At 46.2% G+C, this 15,201-nt stretch overlaps 1 protein-coding gene across 1 annotated transcript in view; it reads right to left on the bottom strand.

Annotated features, from left to right (window-relative positions):
* Asx (transcriptional regulator additional sex combs) overlaps positions 1 to 15,201 on the bottom strand; it is a 90,087-nt gene that overhangs the window by 6,779 nt on the left and 68,107 nt on the right. The window contains 2 exon segments of the mRNA XM_077640451.1: positions 9,399 to 10,016; positions 14,431 to 14,684. Coding sequence (XP_077496577.1) covers positions 9,399 to 10,016; positions 14,431 to 14,684 — 872 coding nt within the window.

The raw sequence follows: 15,201 nt of genomic DNA, 5'->3' as shown, positions 1-15,201 counted from the left end.
TGACCTTTTATCTCCTCTTCCCGTCCCCCAGAGCAGAGTAGCAGGCCAGATATTTATTTTTCAGGCCAACCTCTCTGCCTTTCTTATCAATAAACTCTCTCTCTCTCTTGACATCACACCGTCAACAATGGCAACGATGCTCAAAGATCGGGACAAGATCATAAAACTACATCGAGAGTCGCAGCTGGCTCCCTCAAGAAAATGTCTGCGGCTGGGCAACTACCAGAACGTCGACGGCGCCGTCCTCACGTGGTTTAAGGATGCCAGACAGCACGATGTGCCTTTGTCAGGCCCCATTATTCAGAAAAAGGCACGACAGTTCACGGTCACCTTAGGCATCTCTGGTTTCGATGCACGTGCCGGATGGCTTTATCACTTCCGGCAAAGGAATGGCATCGCCTAGCACGTTGCTTGTGGCGAGGAAAAGGCAGCAGATGCCGATAGTGCGGTTGCCTGGCGGAGCAAGCGTTTCCAAGAGATCATCAAGTCTTACTCTCCAGACGCCGTTTTCAACGCTGACGAAACGGCGTGCTTTTATCAGCTGTTGCCCGATAAAACAATGAACTTTAAAGAGGAGAAGTGCAAGGGCGGAAAAAAATCGCGTCTCCGAATATCGGTTCTGTTCTGCTGCAACTCGACTGGCACGGAAAAACTCAAGCCGCTACTTGTTGGTAAGTCTGCGAAGCCGCGCTGCTTGAAGAATGTTGTCTCAATACCTTGCGATTACCGAGAAAACAAGAAGGCGTGGATGATGCGAGAATTGTTCACACAGTGGCTGCTGCAGCTCGACGACACAATGAAGAAGAAAAACAGAAAAATTCTTCTTATCGTTGACAATTGCTCAGCGCATATAGTGAACGTGCGATTGAGCAACGTGCAGCTTGAATTTATGCCCCCGAACTGTACTTCTTTGCTGCACCCTTTTAACCAGGGCATCTTCAGGTGTGTGAACGCAGAATTTCAGAAGCATCTGGTGCAGCGCCTCCTGATTAATATTCGACTGAAGTTGACCACAAAGGTCAACATCCGTCAAGCCGCAGAGATGCTTACAGGGTCGTGGTGGAACGTCAAGGCGAGCATAATCAACTGCTGGCGAAAGGCAGGCCTTTTGGAGACTTCATCTACGTCGGAAGGTAGTGACGACACAGAAGAGCTCAACCCAGAACTGTGGGATGAGCTTACCGAGAAGCTCCCTGTAGACACCGCGGTGACCTTCGAAGATTATATGGACAGCGACAGCGCGGCGACTACATCCGCGGAGCTCACCGCCGAAGACATCGTGAGTCAAGTGCGGGAGCAAGAAGAATGTAGTAGCGACGAAGACAATGCCGACACTGGATCAGCGCACGAAGTGGAAGAGATTGTTTCCGGCTCGGATGTCCTAGTCTTTCTAAAGAAGACCCGATTATTCCTCGGGCGCTGCAAAGATGTCCCCAATGACGTGCACAGGAAGGTCGAGGATGTGGAGGCGTTCGTCCTACAGCGCTTGTCGTCTACTTGCCAGAAGAAGATAACAGACTTCTTCAAGCAATAAATTGTAGTTAAACTGTGCCCAGCGTTATCGTTTATTATTTACTTACCAACAAGTAAATCTGCTGCAAAGGTACGTAATTTTAGTTCTTGTGATGCATTACTGACATGAAAATAATGGTTTTTCAGTACTACGATATTTCAAAATAACGAATTAAATTCGGCGGTCCCGTGAAGTTCGTTGTAACGAGATTCTACAGCATGTTCACTACTTACAAATTCATTATTATCACACAATATTCATGTGTTGCCTAGATTACCTGCTTCATTTTTTTCCCCTTGTGTTAGGTTTATTTCATTTGATTAATTTCTGAAATTTACCATTACTGTTTTCATCTCTTCTTTTCTAGTCTTATTTATCACCACTTGCATCCTCACTTGTTTTCATGATATTTTTTTTATGCCAGCTTACTATGTTGAATTGTTACCCTTACCATTTTGATTTAATTTGTTTACGTAGTATGCATTTTATATAACGGACCCCCCTATACCCTACTTCTAGGGGCTTAAGAGTGCACTGAATAAATAAATATGTTGATGCCATGTCGTAGTGCATGATCTATTGCAAGAATTGAGAATACTGTATTTAGGCACCATATGCACACCAGTCATGCTCAATTATGTGCATGCTGACAAAATATGCGCTTTCATGTTTTGAACCCATGGATTTGCATGTACAGGATTGTGTATATAGGTATATGCCTCGCTCGTACATCTGGGCTGCAACCCTGCAATTAAGATCTCCTCAGTGGTATACCTAGTGCTGACAGCACTTCTGACAATGCAGTGCATTAAGATCACATTTTGCTACTGTTTACTTTTTCATTACATTCGGTTTTCTTATGGCCACTGCCTCAATCTACTTGAGAGAGTTCATATTGGTGCTACTTATAAAGGTTAATGGGTGTTCTCACCATCCTTTAAATACGTTTCAAAGTTTTGCAGCATTAATGCCTGCAAGAGGCAAAGGTGACACTGTTTCGTGCATATTTTTTTCCACCTAGCAGCTGCTGTCAAAATCGTTCGTGATGATGACGCTCTGAGCGTTGCTGTGGATAAATCATCTCATTATGAGCTCGTTCTGCGCCAGGTAAGAGACGGCACTGTCGTCCTCGGTGAAAGAGAAAGATTGAGGCCTGAGGCAGTTCAAAAAACCGTCATTTACTGAAACGCTGACCACCCAAAATAACCAGGCAGAGCCATTGTTGTGGATGCCAACAACATTTCCTGTGGGATTTGTGCTTGTTCTTATGAATCAAAGCAAATTTCAGACGTGTATTTGGCGACTGAGAACAGCGGACATGCATAATGCCATGCGCTCGACAGATGAAATGCATGCCAAGCGCATCACAATCGCAGTACTCACCTTCAAACAACAATTTAGAAACAAAAAGGTGGCGATATGAAGTCACAGTAGGTATGTGACGCTCCATACCATCAGAAATGCTTCAAAACATGACGATTTTGTCGTTGTTTACAGCACGTTTACAACAGTCGATAGCTACACTGCATGCTGCCATCCTCCCACAAACTACGTTGCCAGGTTCAAACTCCATTCTTAGTTCAGATTTAGCAGGCATCTAAAACAGCTGACAACACACAAACCACTAGGTCATGGTGGCCCACTGGCATGCATGGGCTCAATGGGCAGTTTTCCCTCTAGAGTCAGTATACAGTAAAAGCTTGTTAATTCGAACTCGGTTAATTCGAACTGACGCCCGGATCCCGGCACAGACTTGTGTATTTAAATGGGGGAAAACTCCCGATAGTTCGAACAATGCAGCATCCGCTACGGTTAATTCGAACTAGGATCCCCTGGCTGACACCATTGCTCGCAGATAGAAGTTGACCCATAGCGAGTACAATGCGCTGCAAATTTACTAGAAATCTAAAATAACGAAAAGGAAAAAAGCCAAGCACACGAGGCTGGCGGAGCCCGCGATTCAGTGCATGGCGAAGCAGGTTATCGGTGCTGGAGCACTCGCCTGCGCCGCCGATGCTTCAGCACAAGCCATTCCAGGTTTTCGTTGTGCCGCGGTCGCTGGGTCGCAATCACGTGGTGTACACAACGCAGTATGGTGGTTTGGGCGCCACTGTGATGCGCTTTGTTGGTGCCGCATAACTTGTAATTTTTACTTGACAACCCTTCCCTGAAAATAAACATGTTTTGGAGCCTACAAAGCGCCCTATTTTCCAGAACTAAAGCTCGCTGCTCACGCGAATGCATTCCAGTACTTGTTTCTGGCGCATAACAGATCTACATGAGACTGCTTCAGATTCTGCCCGCGCGGTGGGGCGCAATGACTGCTCATTCTAGTGCCCATTCAATAATTCGAGCCTCACTTAAATCAAACAATTTTCCGGTCCCCTTAGAGTTCGAATTAACGAGCTTTTACGTATTAACTCTATGCATTGTGCACAGAGTCATCAAACGTGTGTGCACGTGTGCCGAACGCAATTTACCATGAACTGCAGCATATCTCCCCAAAAGAGTACCCAAACTGACATGGGAGGAGATACTGGCCAGTGATGACCCTGCCGCCTGGGCCTACCTAGCAGACAGAGCAGAGCCGCTGGCAATCTCCAGTGGAGCCCTAGAAAGGGGGGCCCACCCATTGAGGATTTATATATAATCAATAATAAAAATTGTTTCTCTCTCTCTCCCAAGTGCTGTATTTACACAACTGTAAGTCCACTGGAATGTAAGTCGACCCATCCACATCACATTTCTAAAAAAAAAACATAGAGGTCGTTTACGCTTAGCCTTTAATAAAAGAACAAGATAGCACTATCCTCTGTTTATCGCCAGCTGCTATCGGCTGCCGCACGTGTGTGCACCCGTGGGCACATTCCAAAACGCGAATGTATTAGTCACTGGACTACTTGTCCACATTTGCGCCATCGTCCTCACTAGGGCTGCCATCGTGATCACTGCTGCGCTCCCACAGCTCGTCGTTCGAACATCGTCGTGCAGCGAAATCCCACGCTTTGCAAACAGCCACATCATGACATCACGTGGAACAGTTGAAAATTTTGCCTCGCTGATGCTGCCACACCTGTATCACCCGTTGTGAACGTCGAACTTGCGGTCCGGCGCACAGTTGTTCATTTTTTCAGCGTCAAGAATGACAGCCCTCTCGAATGTAGCCGAGAACGAATGCCGGTCGCTTACCGGACCCGGAGCACAAATGACGAATGACGAAGCACTACATTAAAAACTTGTGAAACGCGACCGGCAGTAGTCAAATGCGCCAGAGACAAAGAGAAACTACGCGTGAGCACTGTCGGCTCTTCCGTCGGCTACCGGCGCGCTGCGGTTCCAAGTGGCGGTGCCGCCGCGATTGGAACAGCGGCCCTTCCATCAACTATCGACGCTCCCTTGAGTGCCGAGTGCGCGGTTGAAAGTAAACAAACAAAAAAATTGAACACCTATTAAGAGTAGAACACGAATGCGATATCGGGCCGCCGCCGCTGCTAATCAGCAGACGCAATCTGTGGCCACGTGCGGGGAGTGGGCCGGTGCCGGTTTTCTGCTTATCAACAGCCACCATTGGGCGCCTCTTGCGGGGTGGGGAAGCCGGTTCTGCGCATTGACATAGCAGCTACTCAAGGCCAGCACTAAGAGCGATGGCCGCCGCCGCTAATCAGCAGACGCAATCTGCGGCCACGTGTGGGGAGTGGGTTGGTGCCGGTTTTCTGCTTATCAACAGCCACCATTGGATGCTGCAGCATGCCTGGTATCTCGTTTGTCTCGCCTTTATTTATGATGCAATGCTTTGCACGGTTTCAATTTTAAGTCGACCCCCCAACCTCGGATTTTGAAATTTTGAAAAATAGGTCGACTTACAATTATGTAAATACTGTAGCCCGCACTTCCCATGACTGAGTGTGATAATGTGGTTCAGTTTAAGGAGGTTTAACACCCCAAAGTGACATCAGCTACTATGAGGGATGCCACAGTGGAGGGCTCCAGAAATTTCGACAACCTGGGGCTCTTAAATGTGCACGGATGTCGCACTGTACTATCGCGCCCAGTTTTGAGCTACGCCATGCAAGCACTCAGGCGAGCGCTAGAGCAGTGTAGTTCATACTGAGCGCGACAATATATGGGTGTCTTGCGTTTCACCTTCATTGAAATGCACCGCCGCGTCCCCGGGATCAGTAGTTAAGCGCCCTAACCACTCAGCCACCGTGGCGGGGCAAGATGGATGTGAGATATATCAACCATTGTTTACAAATGAAAAACCTTTGTTGCAGGAGCTTTGCACAAGGCAACCCACTTCATGGTGCAGCCATGAAGTCAGTTATTTTTGCCCGATGTTTGCTCAAGAGCATCGGCGTTATGTGGTGCCACAGCTGCTTGTTTGTTGACAGCAGTAACGCCCTTCACGTTTTTACAAGTAAAAATTTTTTAACTTTACAAAGTAGTGGAATTTGCCCAAATTTTCTTTTTCTGCTTGCGAAAACTTTGTTGTACCGAAACTGCAGCACAAGACTACTTCGTTAAAGCGAGGAAAAAAATAGATGCGTTTCAGTAAAAGTAAGAAACTGAAATAAAAAAGGTTTGTTGCATTGCGAACTTCATGTTATCGAGGTTCGTTTTATCGCAGTTCTCAACGTTACAATACAGAAAAAAGGAAACATGTTTAATCTACAGAAAAACCACCGACAGCCAACAGCGCCTACATTTTAAGAGCAGCTACCCACACCACTGCAAGATTAGCATACCTTACTCACAGGCTCATAGATACTGATGGATATGCTCAGGGCTCGATGACCTCGACCGCCATAGTGAACAACTAAAGAAAAATTTTTTCTCAAGAAATACCTCCTATCTTCAGTCAGAGGACGATATCCAGAAACCTCGCAGTCTAGACAGGAATAAAATACTCAGTTCCCAAAAATAGCAGGATAGTGAAAGGGCAACCAACCTCATTCTCACACATTAGTCAAACATGCCACTTGTAAATAATACCCTCTCTAAGTGTTCTAACATCATCCAGTGAAGCACTCACTTGTCTCTCAACTTAAACAGCCACCAAAAGCAATATACTGGCCCAGTAGAAACCTGAAGGACACTATAGTTAAATCCAAAAAAGCGCCCAATACTAACCCGAAGCCCAGGTGTCAACCATGCCAAAAACCATGCTGCAAGATTTGCAGTCATGTGCAGACAACAAACATCGCAAAAGTTATCTTCTCCAACTTTCTCTTCAGGATTAAGAAACCCTAAATTGTTACAATGCAAATGTGGTCTACATGTTACACTGCAATGTGTGCAGCACGTAGTACAGGAAAAAATGCCATCAAGACTGTGGTTCAACAACCACAAGGCCCACATTCAAGCACTGCAAAACATTCACTTTTCTAAGCATCTATGCCTACCACAACATACCCTCGAAAGCATCCGGGTCATCTTCCTCCAGTTGGGCTCTCAAACAAGCCGCCACAGAGAACAAAAAAAGTCACACTTCAGACACAAATTTCGCACACTAACTCATGGCATTAATGAAAACTGGCAATTTCGCTTTTCGTAAAAGCCCATCTAATTCAAAGTCTTATTCACTTTTGTAAGCATTTGCATTTTCTTGATTTCAGCTATCGGTTTTTTACTCAATGCCTATTCCTGACTCATGCTCAAACCTCCAACCCCAAGACAAGAAAGCAGAAAGACAAACGTTCCCCTAAATTCGCGCACTCGAATGACTAGGCGGCTCACACAATCATGTGACGTCTCGTCTGGATTTCATTGGTGCTCCGGCATCAACATGGCGTCAGTAGATCTTTTATTATTTTTTGTAATTTCGAGATACCGGCTTTCTGGCGTACATGGGCTCGCTAGCGGGCAAAAGTTACCCGAAAAGTTACCCCAAAAAAATGCTTGATGAGGCATAAAAACATTTTTTTTTCTTGACTAGGCTCGGCTAGATCGGCAGTGCGGCCCACACCTTCAGTCGACACGCGCATGAGCACACGTAACACGTTGCCTAGTGTGCCATGCCTTTTCCACGCCAACATGCCGGAGTTCTGAACATGCATGCACTGGCGCAGCTGGGTGCAGTAATGCCGGCGCCCCTATCAAAACATAAGCATGTGGCGTCGTCACTGCTGTACAACATCTTGGCGTTCTGCCAAGGTCTGTGCTTCCGACTGCATGAAACTGGGGAACAAGCTAAGAACTATCGCTCTGAAATGAATTTTAACAAATCAGGTACTGTGTCTGCTTCACACGCGTCCACCAGAAGTGTACCAGTAAAGGGGGACAGGGCAGTGTGGACGCTCGCGGAACCCACAAAAAAGCAGCCTGCGGAACCCGTTTGAGGCCCCTGGTCCAAAGACAACGACATTCGCTCCGTGATAGTGTGTGCAATTAAGAACAGTTATATAAAATTAATCAGCTTTTTAATGTCTGTCGTATGGCACAAGATTATATTGCAGAATTGATGGCTGTCAGCACACAGAAGGCAAGCCCAGTGTTGAGGCTCCAAATGTCAAATCTTAAATACACACTTCTGAAAATTAAAGAGCTACCGATGACAAACTAAAGTAAAGTGCCCTGTGTTGATATGGTACTGCGTCGTAATCACAGAGACCACTCTCACCGAGAACAAAGCTGCCTTAAGCTAAACAAGACCAAAGAACGAAATACAGGTGTAGCCGTCACTGCCAATTTCTCAATAAAATGCAAGCGTCGATACCAGTTCTGTTGCAGATCACAGAGGCTACACTACACCACCATTCCCTTCAAATCGCAACCCATCCTCTTTGTTAGATGTGTCACGAGTTTGAATTGAGCTGCAGCCTCAGGAAGCATCTCAAAACAAACCATTCAAGGACAATGTTCGAAGACTCTACGCAGAGTGGATGGCGGCGGGCCAACATGATTTGACGCTAAGCAGCAAAATCAGAGAACTCTCCGTGGAGGTGCTTTGCTCATGGATTGTCAAAGCTTGGAGGGTCAAAGGATTGTCAAGGGTTCATTACGCGGGAAAAAGTTTCAGCAGATTTTTTTCTGAGAGTCGAAATTTCACCATGCACCGCACACCCATACGTCCGCGATCACGCGATCAGACGCATTCGTGTCGGCAGTGTTTTGCATCGATCTCTTCTAAGATGTTTGCTATATCACAGCGTGATCAGGCGATTTTGTGATAGCCAGCGGTGCCGACAAATCACGGCGAGATTAAGCGAACATGCTGAACCCCGGCCCTGAAAGTCAGGTGCGTGTTGTTTACGTGAGGTTGAAAAAAACAAGCAGGACGTTGAAAGGTTAGGCATTTTTGCTCCCAATCTCATGCTCACCAAATCGCTTGGGGTCTGAAGGTCCTGCTTCCTTCACAGTATTTCAGTGCAGAGGATGTTTTACAAGGTTCTGGTTTAAACTGCTACGCTCCTCTCCAGTGCTGGAGTGCTCGCCAGCTTTCTAAGCCTGGCGCGTGCGCCGAGCAAGCCACCGCTGCCAACGCTTCTGTCAAGGGCACACAATGTCTTGGCGCTCTGCCAAGTTTGCCGAGCAGCCCCGCCACCCTTCCCCACCTGCGATAGGAGCTCTGGTCAAAAGATAAACACACCGTGATAACATAGCGCACAGCATCTTGGTGCGCTGCCAAGGTCTGCGCTAGGGTTGATGCGAAAACTGAGGAACACTGTACCTACAGCTAATCATTTAAAAAGAAAAATTTTCATGGACAAAAGCGGGGGGTGGGTTCATTATGTAAGTGAGTTCATTACGCGAGTATATACGGTACTTTAAAGCCAAAATTGCCTTTTAGAAAGCCAAGAGACACACCAAAAGGCGGAACTGGAAATTGGGGTGCTATACCCTTGAGAGACCGAGATCATGTGCCCACAGTACGACGCAGTCTCACCTCTTCAGCGACCACTTCCAAGGCCACCTGGTCTGGAACGCTGTCTTGCTCCAACATGATATCAGCAGTGCACTTATCTCTCCTCTCCTCCTGCAGCAGCAGCATGTTGTTGGCCGCCACAAGGTCCCTGGACATGTGTCCCTCCTCCTCCTCCTCTTCCTCATTTGCCACAATCAGAGAATGGTGCTCCACAGGTGAGGAGGAGACGTAGACCACCTCTTCCTCGGCCCCCACTGCAGGTGGCACGTCTGTCGAAAGGATCACCTCCGTGGCTGCCTCAGGTGCCAGCGTGATGGTATCCATTGGCTGTGGCACGGTCTCGTGTGATGGGTCTTCAACGGTGACTTCCGCCACGGCATCGTCGTCTTCCACCAACACTACTGCGTCCTCGGCATCTTCAGTGACAGTGGCATAGCCCTCCGACGGAGGTGATGCCTCTTCAGACTTGTCATCGTAGACCCTGAGAAGAAGCTGCTCTGCCGACAGGGGTTCACCATCTTCATCCTCACGGGAGGAAACCAACTCCGTAGGCTCAGGAACAACACACTCGGGGCCCTCAGGCATTCGTACCGTTGTGCTGGAGATGTCCCCACAGCCACCAAGCTCCTCAGGAATTGGCTGCATGAAGCAGGCAGTGCATAGAATCAGCACTTAGCATCAGCCCATGCCTATACACTGCCCATTTAAATATCGAGCTAACAGCAATGATTTGCTAAAGGATGGCCAGAAATGTAACATCCTTCCTAATTTCCCTGGGCTTCTAGTTTTGAGAAAGTACTCCACCAAAGATTTTGCAGTTCTGACAGCTAGATAATTCTTGATAAGTCATGGTTCGCTGCTTCACACACAAATGAAAACTAGGCTGGAACATTTTAAAGGACAAAAGCAATGAAAATTTCTGCAAGAAGTTTTTTCTAGTTTTATGTCGAAAGAAAGACCTAAAAACAATAAGGTGGCATTTGTAAGAGAAGTGAGTGCATGAGGAATCTCTTGCAAAAATTGCCCTTTTTCAAACAGAAACCCGAAAAAGGACGGTAAATGACAAATGGCAACACTTTGAACCACTCGGTCCCGTAGCCGTGGCATTTTGACCACAGTGAGTGGGCACGCATGTATAATCGAGCCCACTTACAATAAACACTCTTAGTGAGGACAAAGACTATGCACCCATCACATTTTGCATTAGGGTGACGGACACAAAATCCAGTTGCAGCAAACATGCAGCCACCAGGAACTTGCATGCGGGGGCACGCAAAGCAGTCTTCATCGTGGTTCTGCACGAACACCATTGCTCCTTTCGCTTTTCTCGCAAAGGGTCGTGAGAAGGGCTTGAGTTACGTGAAGCTGAACCCCCCCCCTCACCACCACCAAGAAAAACTACCGCTGAAGCGCAGCATCCCCTCGGCTTTCGTGCACTTAACTATACACAATGGTCACAGCAATAGACGGCGCGACGAAATTCAATATGGCTGCCTGGAAAAGGGTAATGCTGTTTGGTCTATGTGCAGCGAAGCACAACATTGGCGTCGTAAATGCGATGAGGTTGGTAAGCAACAAGCAATATGGCACTGTCATTCACTAACCCACTCGTCTCAAGAGACATAATGGGGCTCACTGGATCACGCCAGACTCGAATTTAATGTTTTAATTGAAAGCAGAGAAGTGCTGATCAAGCGCACGTCACATCATTTGCTGCAGCGTGCAAGCTTTCACTACGCCAGATCGGTTACATGCCCACAATAGAGCTGCACATACTTTCTATGTTAAAGGGACACTGAGGAGAAATTGAAGTTGGCTTGTATCAATAGAATAGCATCTCCTGATCACAAAAACGCCACTCTTCCTGAAAACAAAGCTCTTTTAATGTAGAAAATAGCAAGAACCATAATACAGGTATTGCCGCCACAGGCCAATCTCGCAAGTACAAGCGTGACGACTTCCTAGGACAAGAGGCGCCACCTTGGAGGAATTTTCTTTACTTCATGGGCGTCACGAATCTCTGAGGCTTGCAAAGGAAGGTTGCACACTGCACCGCTAGCCGTCAGAAATCACGGAGTCTGCGTTTACGTCACGATTCACGTCACTCCGTTCTGTGACGTCATAAGAGTTGCCGTGGGAAAAAATTTTTCAACTTCGAATCCAAATTTCTTTGAAATAAATGCATCTTTCATGCCCGGACAAGCGGCAACAAAACCATGAAATGCCGAACTATCAGATTTTGCTAACAAAAAAAAATTGATAGAGTTCTCCTCAGTGTCCCTTTAAGGTACTTGCGATTGCTGTGTTTGGCTGTAACGCACATGGCTCAGCTTGGTCCATACACGACTCAGGGTCGCGAAATCAAGTTCGTGTGCTGAATGTGTGGCACGCAAAGCATGTCCAAAGAAGCACTTCTTCAGCGCTCATCTGTCAGCAGTGTGACGCGTGACAACAGTATTAATATGATAGGAAAATGTGCTTCATTTACAGTTGGGTGATGTTTCCAAACATGGAAACAGCGAAGAAGCTTATCTACTGGCGGTTTAAGCATATAGCTCTGAAGTGAATGATGTATTCTGCTGCTCCCTGCCCCCAGGCAGACAAAAAAATTGAGCTTTCCTGCTTCAGTCTTTCGAAAACATCTGCGGGAGAGGTCGTCCCCATGCTCCCTCCGAAGTGCGTTGACAAAGTGATGAAACTTCATTATTTGGTCCTCGTATTTGGCTGGCAGCTTCTGGCGCAACGTCGTTTCACGACGTATGGAGAGTTGGTGCCGTTTCATGAAACATTGAAGCCACCCTCGACTGGCTTTGAAGTTCGCAGGTCGAATGTTCACATGCTGAGCGACAGCGATTGCTTTCATGCGGATCATATCCGTAGACACCGCAAAGCCGTTGCTCTTAGTAATGTGAACATACTTGACATGGTCCTCTGTGTTTTGGGAACTTGCACTGTTCCCCATGGAAAGCCTTCCAGGTTTGGGTAGTCTTGGCGAGGGCTTGCATTTACGTACACCAGCAGCGAACACACTTTTTGTCGACGTCAAACTTGCGCACGGCCTCCCGTTTACCGTGTTTCTCAGCGTACTTTGCAACTTGAAGTTTGAAGCCTGCAGGGTAGAACCGTCTGCACTTGCCCATTGCTTTTTGTTTGCGTTCAAAAGCACGCAGCCTGCCACATGACGGCGCATGCAACACAACAGATTCCGCAATCAGTCCATACACTTCCGAACGAAGCACCGGATAACAAAGGCCTAATGGCGCTAGCCAAAGCACTGTGAAAACCGGAAACAGAAAGCCGCGGAAACGTCGTGTTGTGCAAGGATAATGACAATGGATGCGGTGTGGGAAAAACTAACTGGCACCACCTTGTAGCACTTTATGGGACTGGGCGCGTTTTATTTCTTTCTTTTTCCAAATTTTTGCGACCAAAAATGAGGGGTGAGGGCTATACATGAGGGCGGATTATGCATGAGTGCATATGGTACATATGGTATGCAACACGGTAACTATGTTGGCTGGTAGATATGGATCAAACATAATGTAAGAAGCAACAAAAATGGGAACACAAGAAGTGCACTTTTTCTGTTGACATTTTCATTGCTGGTTACATTTTGAGAGTTATTACTGCAAGAAACATGATGGGTGAACAGCGCAACAAAGGCGGGACAAAGGCAAGACAAGCGCTGACTAGCAACTGAGTTTACTGAAGAACGAAAAGTGGTAATATATATAGTGAACGTAAACAATAAAATACAAAAGACAAGAAAAAAAAACGACAAAAGAGAGTGGACAATCTATGTCGTGTGCAAGTCCAGATACTGAATTTCCTTGTCACTTAATGTCACAGAAGGATTGCTGATGCACTTTTCTGCCAGATTATGAATGCGATATGCTTCCATGATTTCTCGGGTCACCTTGTTGTTATGGTAGAACAGCACTGCTGTCTCCTTGTAGAGCGGTCCACATTTGCATTTTTTGCAGCGAAACTTTGTCCCAGGAGCCGGGCCATCTTTTTCTAGTTTTCTCTTATGTTCTTTTTCTTTTTCGTGCTTGCACTTACAACTAGCGCAATGAGCGGCAACATGGCAAAGAGGGTCATTTTTTCTTGCGCATTCGTGCTCCATTAACCTCTTATTCAGGCATCTGCTTGTTTGCCCAACATAGGCGGCACTGCACTTGAAGGGTATCTGATATACCACGTTTTCTTTGCAGTCAACGAAGGGTGACACATGTCGAACCTGGCAACCGGCCTTTTTTGTTTGTTGCAAACACGAAACACGAAATGCAAACACGAGAAGGAAAAAGAACATAAGAGGAAACCAGAAAAAGATGGCCCGGCTCTTAGGACAAAGTTTGGCTGCAAAAAATGCAAATGTGGACCGCTCTACAAGAAGACAGCAGTGCTGTTCTACCATAAGAACAAGGTGACCCGAGAAATCATGGAAGCATATCACATTCATAATCTGGCAGAAAAGTGCATCAGCAATCCTTCTGTGGCATTAAGTGACAAGAAAATTCAATATCCGGACTTGCACATGACATAGGTTGTTCACTCCCTTTTGTCGGTTTTTTGTTTGTTTGTTTTATTTTATTGTTTACGTTCACTATATATTACCACTTTTCGTTCTTCAATAAACTCAGTTGCTAGTCAGCGCTTGTCTTGCCTTTGTCCCGCCTTTGTTGTGCTGTTCACCCACCATGAATACTTACCAACTCGCCCAAATTTCAGCTTTACTGCAAGAAACATTTTCATGTACATATGCAGGTTAGAGTTTTACTTTTATTTCCATGAGTACTGGGCATCTAAAGAAAGAACTAATAGCTTTATTGCACGGAACAGGGCTTCATGACCTGTTGACATAAAGAACTTGTGCCCTTTCTCTTTAAATATTGAACAACTTTATGTGGGTGTTGACTGTAATTGATATTGACATCACCATTAAAAGTTACATATATGTGCCAAATTTGGCTAGACTTCATGCATAAATAACCAAAATAATTTTACTCGCCATTTCCCCCCTTAAGTTAAGTACAAAAGGGAGGAGAAATACCTCAGGCAGTTCCTCGGCACGTGGACACGGCGAGTCCGTGAAGGAAGGGGCATCTTCCTGCACCATCTCGCCTTCTTCTTCCAGGGTTGGCAAAACAAGGTGGCAAGTGTTTCTGACATTGGCCACCAACTCTGCTGGCCGCTCGCCTCCCTCATCGGCTTCCACCGGTGACATCTGCTGCAAAGCCAGCTGAGTCGTAGTGCTGGCCGTCTCGACTTCTAGCCTCTCCTGCTGCTGCTGTGTTGCGCTGAGAGCTTTTTGTGCAACAAAGACAAGGCCACAGATTGGAATCTCGCAGATTGCTTTCTTCACAGGCCAATTTCACAACATACAGTAAAAGCTCGTTAATTCAAACTTCAACGGACCGAAAAAAGTGTACGAATTATCCAAAAGTTCAAATTATCAAATGACCCCGAAAAAAAATGTCAAAAATATGTGTAAGCCTGTTCAAGTTGCTACCAATGCGAGACCTGTACCATCCGAATTAACATGCGTATGAAGCCATTGGCATGGACGTCGGCTGGGACCGAGGCAGTTTGAATTATCCGGACTTCCAAATTAACGGGGGCTAAATTAATAAGCTTTTACTGTAGTACATGACAGTACAGAATGAATGCTTTCATAATCAAAGAAAGGAAAGGACTGCATCACTTTTGTGCAGCATTTCAGAATCTTTCTTCCCACTATCACCAGTAGCTTCAATCACATCCAAGCTAACTTTTACTAGCAAAATGCCTGTCATCAATATGGTTTTTCTGAAATAACAGCATA

This window comes from Amblyomma americanum, chromosome 10, assembly GCF_052857255.1.
Source record: "Amblyomma americanum isolate KBUSLIRL-KWMA chromosome 10, ASM5285725v1, whole genome shotgun sequence".
NCBI classification, from domain to species: domain Eukaryota; kingdom Metazoa; phylum Arthropoda; class Arachnida; order Ixodida; family Ixodidae; genus Amblyomma; species Amblyomma americanum.
This window is presented reverse-complemented; position numbering and strand designations above follow the sequence as displayed.